This window comes from Syngnathoides biaculeatus, chromosome 5, assembly GCF_019802595.1.
Source record: "Syngnathoides biaculeatus isolate LvHL_M chromosome 5, ASM1980259v1, whole genome shotgun sequence".
Classification (NCBI taxonomy): domain Eukaryota; kingdom Metazoa; phylum Chordata; class Actinopteri; order Syngnathiformes; family Syngnathidae; genus Syngnathoides; species Syngnathoides biaculeatus.
Window position 1 is genome coordinate 34,504,619 of NC_084644.1, and position 19,640 is coordinate 34,524,258.

Sequence of the window (19,640 nt, forward strand, 5' to 3'; positions counted from 1 at the left end):
CAGCCCGTATCAGGGGTTTCGGTACCTCATACTCACAAAGAAACCCCCCACAGGACTCCCTGAGGGACAAAATTGAACGCGTTCTCCAAATCCACAAAACAGAAGTAGACTGGTTCAGTGAACTCCCATGCACCCTCAAGGACCCTGCTGAGGGTGTAGAGCTGGTCCACTGTTCCACACCCAGGATGAAAACCATATTGCTCCTCCTGAATCTGAGATTTGACTTCCCAATGGACTCCCCTCTCCAGCACCCCTAAATAGACATTAGCAGGGAGGCTGAGGAGTGTGATCCCTGTATTGGTGGAACAGCCCTTCTGGTCCTCCTTCTGAAAAAGGGAGAGTCCCAGTCTGCCAATCCAGAGGCACTGTCCCCAATGTCCATGTGATGTTGCAGAGATGTGCCAACCAGGACAGCCCCACATCATCCAAAGCCTTTAGGAAACTTGGGGCCAAAAATGCCCGATAGGACTCCTCCTTCAGCTCGACAGCATCCCTCACTGTTGGTGTCCACACAACAGTGATCAAAGTTCTTTCGGAGGTGGGAGCTGAAATTCCTTCTGACAGGGGAATCTGCCAGCGATTCCCGGCATACTCTTACAATATGTTTGGGCCTGCCACGTCGGACCGGCCTCTTCCCCCACCATCGGAGCCAACTCGCCACCAGGTGGTGATCAGTTGATAGCTCCACTCCTCTCTTTACCAGAGTGTCCAAGACATGTGGTGGCAAGTCTGATGACAAGACCACAAAGTCGATCATCGAACTGCAACCTAGGGTATCCTGGTGCCGAGTGCACATGTGGATACCATTATGCCTGTACATGGTGTTCGTTATAGGCAATCCGTGATGATCACAGAAGTCTAGTAATAGAACACCACCCTGGGTTCTGATCGGGGAGGGGCGTTCTTCCCAATTATTCCTTTCCAGGTCTCATTGTTGTTGCCCACGTGGTCATTGAAGTACCCCAGCAGAATGATGGGAGTCCCCAGAGTGAGCGCTCTCTAGAACTTCCTGTAAGGGATCCAAAACGTGTGGGTACTCTGAACTGCTGTTTGATGCATAGGCACAAACAACAGTCAGGACCCGTCCCCCTTCCTGGAGGCGGAGGGAGGCTCCCTTCTCATCCACCAGGCTGGGGGTGGGAGGGCGGCAATGAATATACCCACACCTGCTCAGTGCCTCTCACCGTGGGCAAGTCCAGACTAGAACAGAGTCCAACCCCTCTCAAGAGGACTGGTACTTGAGCCCAAGAGGTGCGTAGAGGTGAGTCCGACTATATCTAGTTGGAACTTCTCGACTTCACGCACCAACTCCGGCTTCTTCGCTGCCAAAGAGGTGACATTCCATGTCCCTATAGCAAGTTTTGCCCCTCTCACAGGTAGTGAGCCCATGGGAAGGGGGATCCATGTTACCCGTGCAGGGTGTGCCTGGCTGAGCCCCATGGGTGCAGGCCCAGCAACCAGGCGCTCGCCTTTGAGCCCCACCTTCAGGCTTGGGTCCAGATGGGGGCCCCGATGATCATCGTCCGGGCAAGGGAAATTAGAATCATCTTTATTGGCCAAGTAAGTAAGTCAAAAACAAGTAATTTGTCTCGTCATTGGAGCCGAGCTCGTATGACATACGTCAAGTACAACAACAGTCAATTGACAGAATACTTTTAAGACATAAGGTCATTGCAGTAATAGTCATGGAGCAATCAAGGATGCTAGTAATGTGGCAATGAGGAACACTTTTTTTTTTGACAAGTGTGCTTTGGATGGACATGCATATGTTTTTTTTTTTTCTTTCTTCAGAGGTTGTTCTGGGCTCGTTTGTTACCGTTTGTATTTTCAGTTCCTTCAATTTGTGATCAATTTTCACATCCAGCCATGTCCGGGGAGTTTGGCAAAAGTCCCCTCGATTTTCAGATTTCTGAATAAAAGGTGCAACTGCAGTCACAGGAACATTATCCTTCTTGGTGACAGTCAAGCTTTTACTTTTATCATGCTTGTCTATATTTTTTTCTCACCTACAGCGACAACTCTGTCCTTCACTTTCTCTGGTCCATATTTAGGGTGATATACATCATCAACAGTACAATGATTACTTGTCACATTTTAAATAGGGCACTTAACAGAATACAAGTTCGAAGACACATGACGCTAATTAGAGAACACGCCTTGTTTAAATATTGCCCTATGGTCAAATTACTTGTAATTTTTTGGGGGTACAATCATATTTGTCTAGGCTTGTTTTCAGGAGGTTGTTTAAAAAAAAAAGTCTGTTGAACTATATTATAAAAGCAAGGTGATTATCGATTATTTTTCATTTATTGATTTGACACTTTTGAATCAAGTTATTTCTGCGATCACTCTGTGCTTTTCCGTAATTAAGGGAACGGTACCAACAATTTTGTGCAAGTGCATAAGATTTTGTAGAAACAGTTTTGTGACACAAACAAAGAAAAAGCTATATATTTTTAGTTTGTGGTGTGAAAAAGTCCCTCATTGGCACTGGAAAGTATTGACAGCAATTCACTTTTTCCATCTTTTGTTATGGTGACTCGTTTCAAAATTTATTAATTTTAATCCCACAATTTTTACACACAGCATCACATGACAATAAAAAAAAGTCCGATTTTTCCATTAAATTACAAAGGGGAATCATTCGGTAATGTTTTTCACTATTAGAAACTGGGTGACTAATCAGGAGTAAGAGAAAAATGAATGCAGCAACGCACACATTCTGTTGATCAGAGACTGAAGCAACGGTTCATTTTTTTAGTGCGACCGTGACTATTATATATAATAATATATCAAGAAAGCAAAGCAGATGTATTTATACAACACATTTTGATACACAAAGTAAATGTGCTTTACATCATTAAAAGCATCCAAATACATAAAAACATTTTTCAAAAGTACAATCAAAAGCGCTTTTAGTGAAAGAAATATCACTGAAAAGTGGAAGTCCTCAAACACGAGGAAAAAAACGTTTTAATCTGGGTTTGAAAACACTGACACTTGGGGCTGATATCACTTCTGTTGGCAATTTTTTTTTTTTTGCAGCAAACAGCTAAAAGTGTTCAGGTCAAGTCTATATCAAAATTGTATGTGCACGAGAGGATTTTGATCGGTACTCATTTTCTTTCATGACCCACCGACCATACTAGATAGATTTATGTCCATTTGTAGATATACAGTTCAACAGTTTTCTGAGGCTCTGCAACTCCGATAGTGAAGATGACTTTCGTGGTTTCAATGAACAGGAGGAGGATGAATAAAAATTAACTTTTCTGTTTTCTTTGAGCCACTTTACACCCATGTTACACTTTTTAGAAACAAGCTTTGTAAATAAACATTTACAATGTTGTGTGAAAATTAAACTTTACACCAAACTTGATCGGCTGATAATTGGCATTTTTTGCTTAGACATTTACTCCGCATTGCCATTGTGCACAGTATATCGGAATCGAGTAGTTAATTTTTATACAGTAATAATTATATATTTTTTCTGTCTTTTAACAAAGTACTGTTAAGACCTGACAGTCTGTATATATTTTTTTTCAATGGGAAAGAAGACTGCTTTGACAAGATGACACGTAAATGTGCAGATCAGACTACAAGACAAATTTGCTCTGACGATTGCACTATGTCAGACTATTCCAATAAAATCTTATATCTCACCGGATCTTGTTTTTTTTACAATCAGTGGCCTTTATCTTGTTAAATTAAATCCGAAGAAATACACTTGTTATCATGGGGTTTACAACACAAGTGGAACGTGGCCAATGTATTATAAAAACGGGGAAAAAACGTGTTGTTAGTCACCGTTGCTCAGGACAGGAGAGGACTTCGGTTAAGGCTTGCTTCACATACTTTTAGTACAATACGGCTCGCAAGCAATCAACAAAATGTTATGTAGCCTAGCGAGTGCTCCCACTCATGGTTGTGTGTAAACATGCTGCCATTGTGTTGATAAGATGACCTCACCGGAGTCGCGAATTCCAACCTTTTTGGTGCAAGGGCCCATACTTGAAGGGGAAATTCAGTGCTTGCTTTAACAGTGTATCCAATAGGTCATCTAATATTTACCCTATTCTGAGAATGTGATGCTAAATCCTCTATCATTTTATAGTGTTTTGAACGAATTTTCATGGGCATTGCCATTTTTGTGAGTCACATGATGTACGTGGGCATATGTGATGTGTACCGTGCCATTCAAAACGCTCGATTACATGGGACACCATTATGCCCAGTATTCATTTCTTGGATTTATCCTCATTTGATGAAGAAATAGCAGTATCGGTTGATCAGGAAGACGGAGGAATACTTTCATACAGATTTGAACCTGTGGCTGTCATTAATGAATATTCGGATGGTTCTTCGGGCGGAATGACGCGGAGTCTGACTACTCGGAGCCCTACACACAACATAAGTGCATAGCCTAAGTCCCCCGGGAGCTCCGGGCTGGCAGCCGCGGTTGGTTCTTCAGACAGGTATGACGCAGAGTCTGACGAGAGAGCTCCGGCGGCGACTGTGAGCCGAGGTTCCAGACGGCAGAGACCGTTAGCCCCGGACGCCGAAGCTAGGCTAAAGGCCTCCGCCGCCACCGAAGGCGGGCCACGAGCTCTGGCGGCGGGCCCCAAGCCGAGCTTTCAGGTGGCGGAGGCCTTTAGCCAAGCTTCGGTGGTGATGGAGGCCTTTAGCCTAGCTACGGTGTCCGGGGCTAACGGCCTCCGCCACCACCCCTTTGTGAGCCCCAGACTCCGAAGCTAGGCTAAAGGCCTCCGCCGCCACCAAAGCTCGGCTAAAGGTCGCCCCGGACGTCAAAGCTCGGCTCGCAACCCCCCACCAGAGCTTGTGGCCTGCCTTCGGTGGCGGCGGAGGCCTTTAACCTAGCTTCGGCGTCCGGGGCTAACAGCCTCTGCTGCCTGGAACCTCGGCTTGTGGCCGCCGCTGGAGCTCGCTCGTCAAATTCCTCGTCCTTCCCGTCAGAAGAACCACCCGGTGCTGCCAGCCCGGAGCTCCCGGGGCCTTTGTTTATGCATTTATGTCACGCGTAGGCCTTAGAGTAATCAGACTCAGCATCATTCCACCGGAAGAACCATCCAAATATTCAACATTAATTACAGCCACAGGTTTAAATCTGTATTGAAGTATTCCTCCATCTTCCCAATCAACTGATACATCTATTTCTTCATCAGATGAGGATAAAGCTGAGAAATCAGCGCTGGGCATAATGGTGTCCCATGAAATCCAGCGTTTGGAATGGCACGGTACACATCACATACACCCATTTACATCATGTGACTCGCGAAAATGGCAGCACCCCTGAAAATTCGTAAATGTCGATAAAAATCTTCCCAAAAACCTATTAAATGAGAGAGGATCTAGCATCACATTGTCAAAATAGGGTACATATGATAATGACTTGTTGGATACACTGTTAATGCAAGCATTGGATTTCCCCTTTAACTGAAAAATCTCAGTACACAAACAAAACAAAAATATCCAAAAAGTAATGATAATTTAGTAATTAATTTCTGTATGTACTTACTGTCATCTAATTAAAAAACATTCATTTGTTTTGTCTGTCGCTATGCCTCAGTGGCAAAAATAAATGAACAAAGATACTTTATTGTAAATACATGTTTTTTTAACACTTAAGTACACAAATACAGTGAAGAAAAAATTTTTAATACCCTCCTATATTGCAAGTTCCCCCACTTAGAAATCATGGTGGGGTCTGAAATGTTCATCATAGGTGCATGTCCACTGAGAGATAGTCGAAAAAGAAAAACCTCGAAATCACAATCTATGATTCTTTAACAATTTGTGTAATACAGTCGTAAATAAGTATTTGAACACCTGTATATAAGCTAGAATTCTGACCCTCAAAGACCTGTTAGTCCCCCTTTAAATGTCCACCGCCACCCCATGTATTATCCTGAATCAGATGCACCTCTCTGACGTCATTAGCTGCATGAAGACACCTGTCCACCCCATACAATCAGTCAGACTCAAACTTGAAACATGTCCTATTTATATGTATGTATGCAAAATCCCTTCCTGTCTGGTATTACAATAGTGCTAATGAAACTGGGCTGCGTGGAAAATTTCACTTTTGTCTGACCACAAATTATAATGGTGTATTTTGCCATAGTCAAGCAGCACTAAATATCAGGTTTTTTTGCCATACATACTGTATGATACATGGTTTAGGATTCAGGGTTTTTTTTTTTTGTTTTTTTTTTTTTAAAAGGCACACGGAGAGAGACAACAGCCGCACACACAATCACACCTCGGGGCAATTGAGAGTCTCCAATTAATACACGGGGGAAACCCACGTAGGCACAGGGAGAAAAGGTAAACTACACACAGGGGAGGCTGGGATTGAACGCTGGTCCACAGAACTCTGAGGCCAAGGTTTTACGGCTGCGTCACCGTTTCACTAGCTAAAAGTCATCTAGAAGAAATTTGGGAGCGTCTGGAGAAAGATTTTAACCTGTTTATTGTGTTCTTAACATATTCAACAGCAGCAGAAGGTATCGCTTTGGGATGGATCTAAACCAGCTTAACGAATATTTTTGGAAATTGATCTGAAAGGTATATTGGGTGAAGGGAGATAGCCAGCAGTTCAATATCGGTGTCGCACAGTTTTTCCCTGACCATAACAGATGAGCACCAGTGTGTGTTGACATAGATGCTACCCCACAACACTACGCTTTCCGTTAAATCCAGAGTCTCTATCTATCCTTATAAGAGGTTGCAAGTCATATACAGTGAAGAAAATATGTATTTGAACACCCTGCTATATTGCAAGTTCTCCCATTTAGAAATCATGGAGGGGTCTGAAATTTTCATCGTAGGTGCATGGCGACTGTGAGAGATATAATCTAAAAAGAAAAATCCAGAAATCACAATGTATGATTTTTTTAACGATTTATTTGTGTGATACAGCTGCAAATAAATATTTGAACACCTGTCCATCAGGTGGAATTCAGACCCTCAAAGACCTGTTAGTCTGCCTTTAAATGTCCATCTCCACTCCATGTATTATCTTGAATCAGATGCACCTGTATGAGGTCGTTAGCTGCATAAAGACATCTGTGTACCCCATACAATCAGTAAGACTCAAATTTTTAACATCGCCACGACCAAAGAGCTGTCCAAAGACAAAGTTTTACAACTCCACACAACTAAAGGGCTACAGAGGAATTACCAAGCAGCTTGATGAAAAAAGGTCCACTGTTGGAGCAATCATGAGAAAATGGAAGAAGCTAAACATGACAGTCAATCTCAATCGGAGTGGACCCCCATGCAAGATATCACCTCATGGGGTCTCAATGATCCTCAGAAAGGTGAGGAATTAGCCTAGGACTCCACGACACGACTTGGTCAATGACCTGAAAAGAGCTGGGACCACCGTTTCCAAGGCTGGTAATACACTAAGATGTCCTGATTTAAAATCATGCATGGCACGGAAGGTTCCCCTGCTTAAACCAGCACATGCCAAGGCCCGTCTTAAGTTTGCCAATGACCATTTAAATGATACAGAGGAGTCAAAGGAAAAAGTTTTGTGGTCAGATGAGACAAAAATAGAATTTTATGGTCATAATTCCATTAACTGTGTTTGGAGGAAGAAGAATGATGAGTTCCATTCCAAGAACAACACCCGTACCGCGAAGCATGGGGGTGGTAGCATCATGCTTTGGGGGTGTTTTTCTGCACATGGGACAGGATGACTGCACTGTATTAGAGTACTAATCCAAAGGAAATGTATATTATTTCCATACAAATGCAGCTAAAATTTCATTTAAAAATTCATAAAAATTCAACACAACAGAAATGAAATAAATTAGCGCCAAAGTGCACATTTTCTTCAGAACCCGAATGCCTCTGATGTCTGTTTCAAACAGAGGCTCTGTTGAAGCTGCTTCCGTGTGACGTCACATAAAGACAACCCCCAGTAAAGACAATGGGATGAATGCAAGTGGGTTCTTGAGGAGATAGACAGCAGTGATGGAATGCTCTGTGGAAGAGATAGGAACTGAAGAGGAGGAAAGGCCATTTACATAGAAGTATGTCATTTGTATTTTTATCTGTATTAGAAGGACATAAGGGGCAAGTTACAAATTTAACATTCTCCATTTTTTAATTGTTGTGCAGGTAGCTTTGCATACATTTAACTATGTCATGTTTTCATTCTTTAGTCAGAAGATAATGAATAAATGACGGGGCTTTACGCCATAGCAGCATTATTTCAGCCTTATCTTGGCGAGCAAATGATTGTCCTGAAATACAACTTTGTGCTTAAAACACACCATCCATCCATCCATCCATTTTCTTCACCGCTCATCCTCACGAGGGTTACGGGGAGTGCTGGAGCCTATCCTAGGTGTCAACGGGCAGAAGGCGGGTCACACCCTGAACTTGTTGCCAGCCAATCGCAGGGCACATGGAGACAAACAGACACACTCACAATCACACCTATGGGCAATTTAGAGTGTCCAATTAATGTTGCATGTTTTTGGGATGTGGGAGGGAACCGGAGTTCCCGGAGAAAACCCACACAGGCACGGGGAGAACATGGAAACTCCACACAGGGGGGTCCAGGATTGAACCAGGGACCTCGGAATTTCCACCCCCAGTATTTAAAGATGATGCCGTGTTCACAGGATTTATGCCCAGCTGATGAACATTACCCTTTTCTTTGCATGAAAACTAAAATGTGGGTGTTGATTCTTGACCAATAATTGATGGACATTGCTATCATTATGTGACAGTTTTGACTAAAATATCTTTTGTTCTGGTGCAAAATTTGCCTTTCAAGTTGACTCTAATTAGAGGAATGGCTGAAAGATTTGTGATATCATCTGTATCACAGCAGTGAAAACCACTGAAGGTGAACCCATCATTCAATAAATATGCACATGCTAAATATGATATTGTTTCATTCCATAAAATCTCATTAGGAGCGGGAGACTTCAAATCCAGAGTATGCCACCTCACCTTGCTTTCACCATGAGGACATATTTACGGAGGTTCACACAAGTTGAGAAAATGACTATTGAACAGACCAGACTAATGCATAAATTTTTTCCATCATGCAACATGACTGGTTAATCAGCATGCGGCAGAAGTTTGTAACAAAACTTCTGTTGCTGAAGTTCCATCACAATAGAATTTAGTTTCAGTTTAACAAACCGTACAGTTTTTAAAATTGCCTTCTTCAAATTTATATATTTTTTTCATTTTCACAACATATTATTTCAACAAGCTTTGATTTGAAAATCTTGAAAAATGATCCCGAATAGCCAAGTCTTTGCCAGGTTTTGTGTACTGACTGCTGAGAGGTGGTGATGCTTGGGCGTCAGCAGAGGAAGTCGTTAGGTCCGCATCCACATAGAGGGTCCAAAGCTCTTCTAACAGGAGTTCCACATACCCTGAAACATGGAAATTACATGACTTCATACATATGCAGATAATGCTGTCCTGGTTTATCCTATAGGTCTAGTATTTTTTAACATGGATTTGGAAAACATACTACACCAACAATCATATGAGTCATTGAAATTAATTCAAATTATCTCAGCCCCGTATTCACAGATCTGAGGACTACATGTAGAAGAAAACTAGAAATGATGGATTATTAAATTTACTCTTAATCTTTCTCGTTTTTCATAAACTCGTCTTTTACATTTGGGGTTACAATTCTCTTTGGTGAAAGGTATGAGTGGACAGGCATGAGGTCGTAAATTTGGCCTTCTGCAAGATTTAAAAAAAAAAAAAAAAACATTTTTAATTTGGAATATTTTGCCAGATCAGAGTAATGTCCATTGTTTATAGCGCATTCTTTGCGTTATTTACATGCATTTAGCCCGTATTTTAAATGATGCACCGAACATTTGAGAGCACACACTGCTGTAGTCGAATTTGAGGAAGACCTCAGCGTCAACAGTATACTAACTTAGTACAGGGTACAAATTCCGTCACCTCCTAAACATCACATGGATACAGATTAGCTGCAAGATATATTTGTATTGGTATTGTGTTTACATTTCAAATGCGGTAGATACTTGTCAATACTAAACAATTGAACATGCACGTACTTACTTGCTACCGAAGCCAAGTGAACGCTGCACTGGGTTTTCAAAGTACTCCGGGAAATGCTTAGAACATATTACTGTCCACTTTGATTTGCAAGTCCAATCCCCCTGCTTTGTCTTCACAAACCTGGTCCATAGCCTGTCTATTTGTTACTGTTTCAGCCATTCATGTAAGTTGACTCCATCGGTGTTTGACGCAGAACAGCCGTATGCCTCACACTTACTCTTTGGTAGCTTTTTCACTCTCTGGCTAAATGTTGTCGTGATGTGACATCACATTCCAGAGAGAACTGGAATTTGGCGAATCCAAGCGACATTTCCAACAAATTGTCAAGACTGACTTTGACGCTAATTTATTTCATTTCTGTGTTGAGAATTTTAAAAATATTTATGAAATTTTAGCTACATTTGTATGATAGATAAATCAAATTCTTTTCCTCTGGATTATACGTTTAAGGAGAGGATGACCACGGCCATGTATTGTGAGATTTTGGGGAACGACCTCTTTCTCTAAATCAGAGCAATGAAGATGGGTCGTGGCTGGGTCTTTCAACATGACCATGACCCGAAGCACACAGCCAGGAAAACCAAGGAGTGCCTTGGTAAGAAGCATATCAAGGTTCTGGCATGACCTAGCCAGTCTCCAGACCTAAAACCAATGGGAAATTTTTGGAGGGAGCTGAAACTCCGTGTTTCTCAGTGACAGCCCAGAAACCTGCCTGATCGAGAGAAGATCTTTGTGGATGAGTGGGCCAAAATCCCTTCTGCAGTGCGTGCAAACGTGGTGAACAACTATGGGAAACATTTTAGCTCTATAATTGCAAACAATGACTAATGTGCCAAATATTAACATTGGTTTTCTCAGATGTTCAAATACTTATTTGCAGCTGTATCATACAAATAAATAATTTAAAGAAAATCATACATTGTGATTGCTGAATTTTTCTTTTTAGATTATCTCTCTCACAGTGGACATGCACCTATGATGAAAATTTCAGACCCCTCCATGATTTCTAAGTGGGAGAACTTGCAATAGAGCAGGGCGTTCAAATACTTTTCTTCACTGTATATACACCAGTCCCTGTGATGTCAAAGGCGCGTATGCAGTCGCAAATCTTCACAGTCGAACACAAAAAATCCCACGCATAAAATTTGTTACGCGTAGAAATAGATAGATATTGAAAGACCCTAACCCTAAACCCTATTTTATGTAGTCTTAACATTAATTTACGCGTTTATTTCATAAACGTTGGTAACAAAACAAGCCTGATCATAACAATGAATATTCACCCGGTAATAGGAAATGCAAGTTAACCATACTGAGCATGTTCGGAAATTATGCCAAAAGCACGTTCAGCGCTTCTTCACATACTGCGAGCGCATTTACGTCGAAAGTCATCAACATCTTCAGCCATGTCAAAGAAAATGCAGTTACACTGAAAACATTTCTGGGCTATAACACAGGTAATGTTTCAGTTTCTAATGATAATAAGTATGAGATTGTGATTTACTTTGACTTGATCTAGGTTGTAACAGACTAATCTGTCCATCTATCTAAATGCAAATGGTCATTTTCCGCCATGGTATCGAAGACAAAGAAGAGGAGAAAACCGGATCCAGCGTGAGAAGAAAAAGAGGAATGCACAGAGTCTACAACTGAGTGTAGGGACTTTGAATGTTGGGACTATGACAGGAATAGCTCAGGAGTTGGTTGACATGATGATTAGGAGAAAGGTTCATATTCTGTGCATCCAAGAGAGCAGGTGGAAAGGTAGTAAGGCTAGAAGTTTGGGAGCAGGGTTTAAATTATTCTACCACGGAGTAGATGGGAAGAGAAATGGAGTAGGGGTTATTTTAAAGGAAGAGCTGGCTAAGAATGTCTTGGAGGTGAAAAGAGTATCAGATCGAGTGATGAGACTAACATTTGAAATTGAGGGTGTTATGTATAATGTGGTTAGCGGCTATGCACCACAGGTAGGATGTGACCTAGAGTTGAAAGAGAAATTCTGGAAGGAACTAGATGAAGTAGTTCTGAGCATCCCAGACAGCGAGAGAGTTGTGATTGGTGCAGATTGTAATGGACATATTGGTAAAGGAAACAGGGGCGATGAAGAAGTGATGGGTAAGTACGGCATCCAGGAAAGGAACTTTGAAGGCCAGATGGTGGTGGACTTTGCAAAAAGGATGGAGATGGCTGTAGTGAACACTTATTTCCAAAAGAGGGAGGAACATATAGTGACCTACAAGAGCGGAGGTAGAACCACGCAGGTAGATTATATTTTGTGCAGACGATGTAATCTGAAGGAGGTTACTGACTGTAAAGTAGTGGTAGGGGAGAGTGTAGCTCGACAGCATAGGATGGTAGTATGTAGGATGATTCTGGTGGTGGGTAGGAAGATTAAGAAGACAAAGGAAGAGCAGAGAACCATGTGGTGGAAGCTGAGAAAGGAAGAATGTTGTGCAGCCTTCCGGAAATAGGTGAGACAGGCTCTCGATGGACAACCGAAGCTCCCGGAAGACTGTGCGACGACAGCCAAGGTGATCAGAGAGACAGGCAGGAGAGTACTTGGTGTGTCATCTGGTAGGAAAGGGGAGAAGGAGACTTGGTGGTGGAACCCCAAAATACAGGGAGTCATACAAGGAAAGAGATTAGCGAAGAAGAAGTGGGATACTGAGAGGACTGAGGAGAGGCGAAAGGAGTACATCGAGATGCGACGTAGGACAAAGGTAGAGGTGGCAAAGGCTAAACAAGAGGCATATGAAGACATGTACACCAGGTTGGACACAAAAGAAGGAGAAAAGGATCTCTACAGGTTGGCCAGACAGAGGGATAGAGATGGGAAGGATGTGCAGAAGGTTAGGGTGATTAAGGATAGAGATGGAAATGTGTTGACTGGTGCCGGTAGTGTGCTAAATAGATGGAAAGAATACTTTGAGAAGTTGATGAATGAAGAAAATGAGAGAGAAGGAAGAGTTGAAGAGACAAGAGTGAAGGACCAGGAAGTGGAAATGATTACTAAGGGGGAAGTCAGAAAGGCACTACAAAGGATGAAAAATGGAAAGGCAGTTGGTCCCGATGACATACCGGTAGAGGTATGGAAGCAATTTGGAGAGATGGCTGTGGAGTTTTTGACCAACTTATTCAACAGAATACTAGCGGGCGAAAAGATGCCTGAAGAATGGAGGAAAAGTGTTCTAGTGCCCATTTTTAAGAACAAAAGGGATGTTCAGAGCTGTGGGAACTACCGAGGAATAAAGTTGATGAGCCACACAATGTAGTTATGGAAAAGAGTAGTGGAGGCTAGACTCAGGACAGAAGTAAGTATCTGCGAGCAACAGTATGGTTTCATGCCTAGAAAGAGTACCACAGATGCATTATTTGCCTTGAGGATGCTCGTGCAAAAGTACAGAGAAGGTCAGAAGGAGCTACATTGTGTCTTTGTGGATCTAGAGAAAGCCTATGACAGAGTACCAAGAGAGGAACTGTGGTACTGCATGCGTAAGTCTGGTGTGGCAGAGAAGTATGTAAAAATAGTACAGGACATGTATGATGGCAGCAGAACAATGGTGAGGTGTGCCTTAGGTGTGACAGAGGAATTTAAGGTGGAGGTGGGACTGGATCAGGGATCAGCTCTGAGCCCCTTCCTGTTTGCAGTGGTAATGGATAGGCTGACAGATGAGGTTAGACTGGAATCCCCTTGGACCATGATGTTCGCAGATGATATTGTGATATGCAGTGAAAGCAGGGAGCATGGAGAGGAACAATTAGAAAGATGGAGACATGCACTGGAAAGGAGAGGAATGAAGATTTGCCGAAGTAAAACAGAATATCTGTGCGTGAATGACAAAAGTGGAGGGGGAAGAGTGAGGCTACAGGGAGAAGAGATAGCGAGGGTGGACGACTTCAAATACTTGGGGTCAACAATACAGAGCAATGGAGAATGTGGTCAGGAAGTGAAGAAACAGGTCCAAGCAGGTTGGAACAGCTGGCGAAAGGTGTCTGGTGTGTTATGTGACAGAAGAGTCTCTGCTAGGATGAAGGGCAAAGTTTACAAAACAGTGGTGAGGCCGGCCATGATGTACGGATTAGAGACGGTGGCCCTGAAGAAACAACAGGAAGCTGAACTGGAGGTGGCAGAAATGAAGATGTTGAGGTTCTCGCTCGGAGTGACCAGGTTGGATAGGATTAGAAATGAGCTCATTAGAGGGACAGCCAAAGCTGGATGTTTTGGAGACAAGATTCGAGAGAGCAGACTTCGATGGTTTGGACATGTTCAGAGGCGAGAGAGTGAGTATATTGGTAGAAGGATGCTGAGGATGGAGCTCCCAGGCAAAAGAGCGAGAGGAAGACCAAAGAGAAGGTTTATGGATGTGGTGAGGGAAGACATGAGGGCAGTTGGGGTTAGAGAGGAAGATGCAGGAGATAGGCTAAGATGGCAAAAGATGACACGCTGTGGCGACCCCTAACGGGACAAGCCGAAAGGAAAAGAAGAAGTACCGCGTGACCTTGAAGTTATTTATTTCCCCCAATTTAATAATTACCGGTATTTCTTATTTTTTAATTTTGATTTGCAGTTATATTAATCTGTTAATATAAAAAATCCTCCGAGTCATCGACATCACATCAGTATCATTGGACTAGCAGTATCATGTATGACTTATGTTTATTTATTTTTGAATTATAAGTGTATTATAAGTGATATTCAAATTATGAACTTATTTGTTCTGATAACTCCCAAATGTCATTTTATGGATAGCCATTAAATTATGTTAAGGTCTTGAGATTCCATCCCTAATCACACCCGCAACTTTTTATCTGTGGGCGTGACTGACCACACCCGTACATTTTTCAAATGTGAGTAACTGATTTACAATGAATGAAATAGGTCGTTTAAATAGACATTGCTCCATCTTGTGATCGGATCAATGATTAGATTTTAAACTTTCTGATCCATCCCAAAAATCATGATCAGTACTCTCTGCACTGGTGGAAGCCAATCGCTGGGCACATATAACCAAACAACCGTTCCCACTCACAGGCAATTTTAGAAATACATGACAAAAACAACCCATAGTCCTTTCGTGAATGTGTTGAGCGAATGGGAACCTCAGGGCTGAATCATGAACCGAATGAGGAAGCACACAAATGATTCTGAAAAAAAGAACTGAATTATTCAGTGAGTGAATCTTTTGAGCAAATCTTTTTCACAAACTCATTCTTGTGATTCAGTCGTTAAAAGAACTGCCATGCCCATAACTATGGCATAGTAGAGGGATGAATGGAAAACCACCAAGAATACAATTAAAACAACTGAGCCAACCTGTCACTATGACAGTCTTGTGTGTTGAATTTTGAGGGGAAACATGCCTACTCCATTTTGGAATATGCATGTTGCACAACAAAATGTGGAAAAAGTGAAATAAATATTTTTCAGATATACTGTACATTTGTGTGCTGGGGTCTAGGTGTTTAATAAAAATGGACCAACCTGTCTGAGCAGCACCAGGTCTTGCAGAATGAAGGCAATGTAAAACAGCGAGGCAAAACAGTTTAAGAAGTTGAACTAAGAAGAAATCACAAGAGTTATTTTAGCATTGTAAATGTATGTAACAATGACATGAAGTTAATTAGTCATGAAGTTACTTTATACGTACAACTAATACTTTGAGGACCAAGTGATTCTGATATGAAGACTCAAGCCTGTGGTTTTCTAAAAAGAGGAAGAGTGACTCAAAATGACTAATGTATCACTTCATTCTGTTCCAATCGCATTCCCTACTATCACATCAGGAATATACTCAGTGTTCAGGCATGTTATATCTGAGATGTTATCAGCATAATAATATACTGTATGTGACATTAAATCTCTTTGGATCAGCGCTGTCAAACTCAGATTGTTAACCAAATTTAAAAACTGGGACAGACATAGGTTAATCTCAGTTTGTATTGAAAATTTTACCCCAAATGGTCAAGTTTTCCCTTCTCTTCAGACATGTAACATTGAATCTTTTCAAATGAAAACAAAACAAAAACAAAACAAATGTTTTGCTTAAACGCACAATCTGGAACAAGCCAACGTGAATACCCTAAACATGAGTAATCCGTTTCTAGTTGGGCTCACATTTAAAAATGCTTTTGGTCACAAACTGACCGTGCACTTTTTGACAAACGCTTTGTCAAAGTTCTGGGTGATTTTGCAGTCACTGCTGCCAAAATGAAACTAGCCTTAGCAGCAGCCTTACTTGATGACATTGTCTTTGTTTACATAGTCTGCTGTGAAATCAAAGATCTCGTCTACTTTCTGGAGCTTCTCAGTCTACCTTCTGGAGCGTCCCCTTCATGTGCAGGTCCTTGTACTGTGTCGTGGGGGTTCATTTCCGTGTCCTCTTATTATGTATATATTTTTTTGTACCAGTCATGTTGGGTCTGTACACATGGCAAACAAGTCTGTCCTTTACTTTCAAGAACAGTATTTGCCTCCCAATTGTCTTCCGTCCATATTTCATTTGGTAACATTTGGGAATGGAAAGTGTAAATTTGTCTTAGGAGACTGGAAGCATGGTTTCTAATCACTAAAACAAAAAGGAGGGAGTGACTGCTGGTCATGACTCAAGTGCCGATTTATAGTATCAGTGGTGGACATGCTATATAATAGCAGGCCAAATATGATTACACTGGGTCATGACATCTTAAACTGCTTAATTTAATCAATTATGGAGGAGTCAAGTATCTCGGCGTCTTGTTCACGAGTAAGGGAAGAATGACGTGGGAGATGGACAGGAGGATTGGTGCAGCATCTGGAGTAATGTATCGTCTGTCGTGGTGAAGGCGCTGAGCTAAAGGGAGAAGCTCATGATTTACTAACCGATCTACAGTCCTACCCTCACCTATGGTGAGGAACTGTGTGTAGTGATTGACAGAACAAGATCATGGATATAAGCGGCCAAAAAGAGTTTCGTCCACAGGATGTCTGGGCTGATTTGTTTTGCCTGCTCTGTCTCACTCTTCGACTGGCACTGGTATCTGAAGACACCAAAGAAACAGAGGAACCCTGTTGAACACCAAGTCTAAAAAAAATTCCATGGCTAAGGAAGACTTCCCCGATCAGTAAACTATTTGTCTCTAAGGCAAAAGAGAACTTGGGGAGTGCCAAGGAGTGAGCCATCTTGGAAAATCGGTCCACAGTGGTGACGACGATAGCATTGCCTCATAACAGGGGAAGATGGAACGAACCACAGATGGGATACGACGAGAAGTAAATAAACCAAGCCTGCCGGGCAACCGGGATGGTTTGTTGAGGGCACAGACAGCAAGTTGAAATAAATTATTTTTCATCCTTCACAAGCCCGGGCCACCAGAACCTCTAACCCAGGGGTCGCTGACCTTTAACAGACAAAAAGCCATATTAACGCAGTTTCTGGGAGCCACAAAAACTTTTTGACATCAGAAATGTCCAATGTTCCTCGGTCTAGTGGTTCAGTTGCAGATTGTTGAGTTCCGAGTGGTAGATGTACTGAATATCAGTGTCGCAGAGGCAGTGGATGGCGTGACATGATGAAAGTAACCCTACTCCTGGTCAACTAAGGATAAGTCTGGTCAAATTGTAACTTGTAGGATGCGAAGAAGGTGGTATATTTCCATAATGTCCTTTATTGCTTGCTCATGCTTTCCTACCAACTTCCCTTGAATGGTTAAAATCTTGCATAATTGGTTGGCTTCTGCAGGGTCTATCCTGATGAATGGAATATTTTGTCACTGTTGACTGTACATAATTTTGAATGCCAAAGCAGAGTCAACACAAAAATAATTGAAAATAAGCAATTGACTTTTTCAACCAAAGGTGGACAAACAAAGTGAGCTGGGACAATACAATTATGAAAACTACACAGCAAACGGCTGATGTGAACAACAATAAAAACACCCCAGAGCTGGTTAGGTGGTGTACCATGGAAGCTAGTTGAAATAAAGGAGCAACAAAACAAGGGTGTAGTTCTTGGACTACAGAAGTCCATAGATAAGTCCATAGACTGCTGTCTTGTTCCTCCCCAGTTCTTGGGACTACACAAGTCCATAGAACTGGGGAGGAAAAAGATAGTAGTCTAATCTAGAAAAGAAAAGATACTATAATACTAGGACTAAGGAAAAAGAGGAAACAAGTGTGAGATAAACATGGTGCAAAACACACAATCTAATGGGTTTAGACAATGACCAACAATATATGACTAGCTGCAATCTCTCTGGCGCTGAACAACCAAATTCATCATGATATTGAGCAGATGTGTGCCAGAAGCTCTGCCCATCCACCATGGTCAGGGAATGAAAAAAAATAGTTTTAGCAGGCCCCTAGCCTGCAAGAATACAGAGTATCAGGAACAGAACACAGGATCATGACAGTGTAACATATAAGGGAAAAGAGAGTTGGTTATATATATATATATATATATTTTTTTTTACTAATTTCACCAAAATCCCTCATATTGTGTTTTGGATTATCTTCACTATTGTAATTTTATCTTCAATCTGATATGTTTATTTTGGCTTTATACGTTATATTTTCTTGAAAACGCAAAGTTAGCGCTTTTATTTTGAAAACCTGAGGAAGTGATGTAATGTCAGGCCTGTCTCTGTCAGTCTGCTTTGACACTGACTGGGAGCGGTATGTACCTGAGGCTGCGGAAACAAAAACTTGTTTTCATAAATGTTATTAATAATTTCATGTCAAAAGGTTTTGAGTACTGTTGCTTGGTGACACATTGTGAAAGTTATAATTCACATAACGAACTGTGTTGTTGTATTTGAGTAAGGAAGCAAACTGGCTTAACGTGCAGCTCTTCCTGCATCCTGCATGGGTGTGTATGTGAGTGTGGGTGTGGACGAGTGCGCCTAGGCGCAGGTGCTAATCCACCTCTCCTGTAACTTTTGGCCTTTTGGATGGCATGAAGCTCACACTCTGCTTTTGATTTCATTTCATATGATGCAGGTATGTGCACAGTTGGTTAAATTCAGGGATTACAATTATTAGATTTCATATTTAAAATGTATTGCTGACTAACGTGGAATTGTTCTTTGACCGAACCTCTCATTTTTTTATTTATATACATGCATTTTGGTTAGTTATTTTGTATTTTCTGTCTGCTAATCCAGTCACATGGTTGAATTATTTTAATACCGTGCATTAAGCACTGGCTTATTTATTAATTTTATATACAATTTATTCGTACATTTGTTTTATTTTTCATAAAACTGTGATGTTGCAGAGCTTAATGTGAGTCTGCTTTGACTCTGACTGCGAGAGGTGGCCTTTTGGATGGCACGATTTCATATAATGCAGATGATGCAGGAATAAAACACCAGTCAGACAGTAATCTCTGCATCCAGCATCCCTCTGTGTCCAGGGTCCCTCCATCCACCAGAACACAACGCAGTGTAGTCCGGGTGTGCGGACTATCCCCAGCTACAACAGCTCAGGCCAATCTGTGTGTCAATTACATCTTCTCTATAAGTTTCTCTGGACATCCAAACCCACAGTGCACAAACCATACAAAAGTCAA

The 19,640-nt window shown here is 41.7% G+C and overlaps 1 protein-coding gene across 12 annotated transcripts in view; it reads right to left on the bottom strand.

The window, feature by feature from the left end:
- Positions 1–19,640, bottom strand: part of ano10a (anoctamin 10a) — a 127,762-nt gene that overhangs the window by 32,624 nt on the left and 75,498 nt on the right. For all 12 annotated transcript variants that reach the window (XR_009795107.1, XM_061820624.1, XM_061820622.1 and 9 more), the window contains 2 exons: positions 15,744–15,799; positions 15,578–15,652 (listed from right to left, as the gene is read on the bottom strand). Coding sequence is in view for 11 of the 12 variants with exons in the window: in XM_061820624.1 (XP_061676608.1) it covers positions 15,578–15,652; positions 15,744–15,799 (131 nt within the window). In the remaining variant the exon portion in view is untranslated. The remainder of the gene's footprint in view (positions 1–15,577; positions 15,653–15,743; positions 15,800–19,640) is intronic.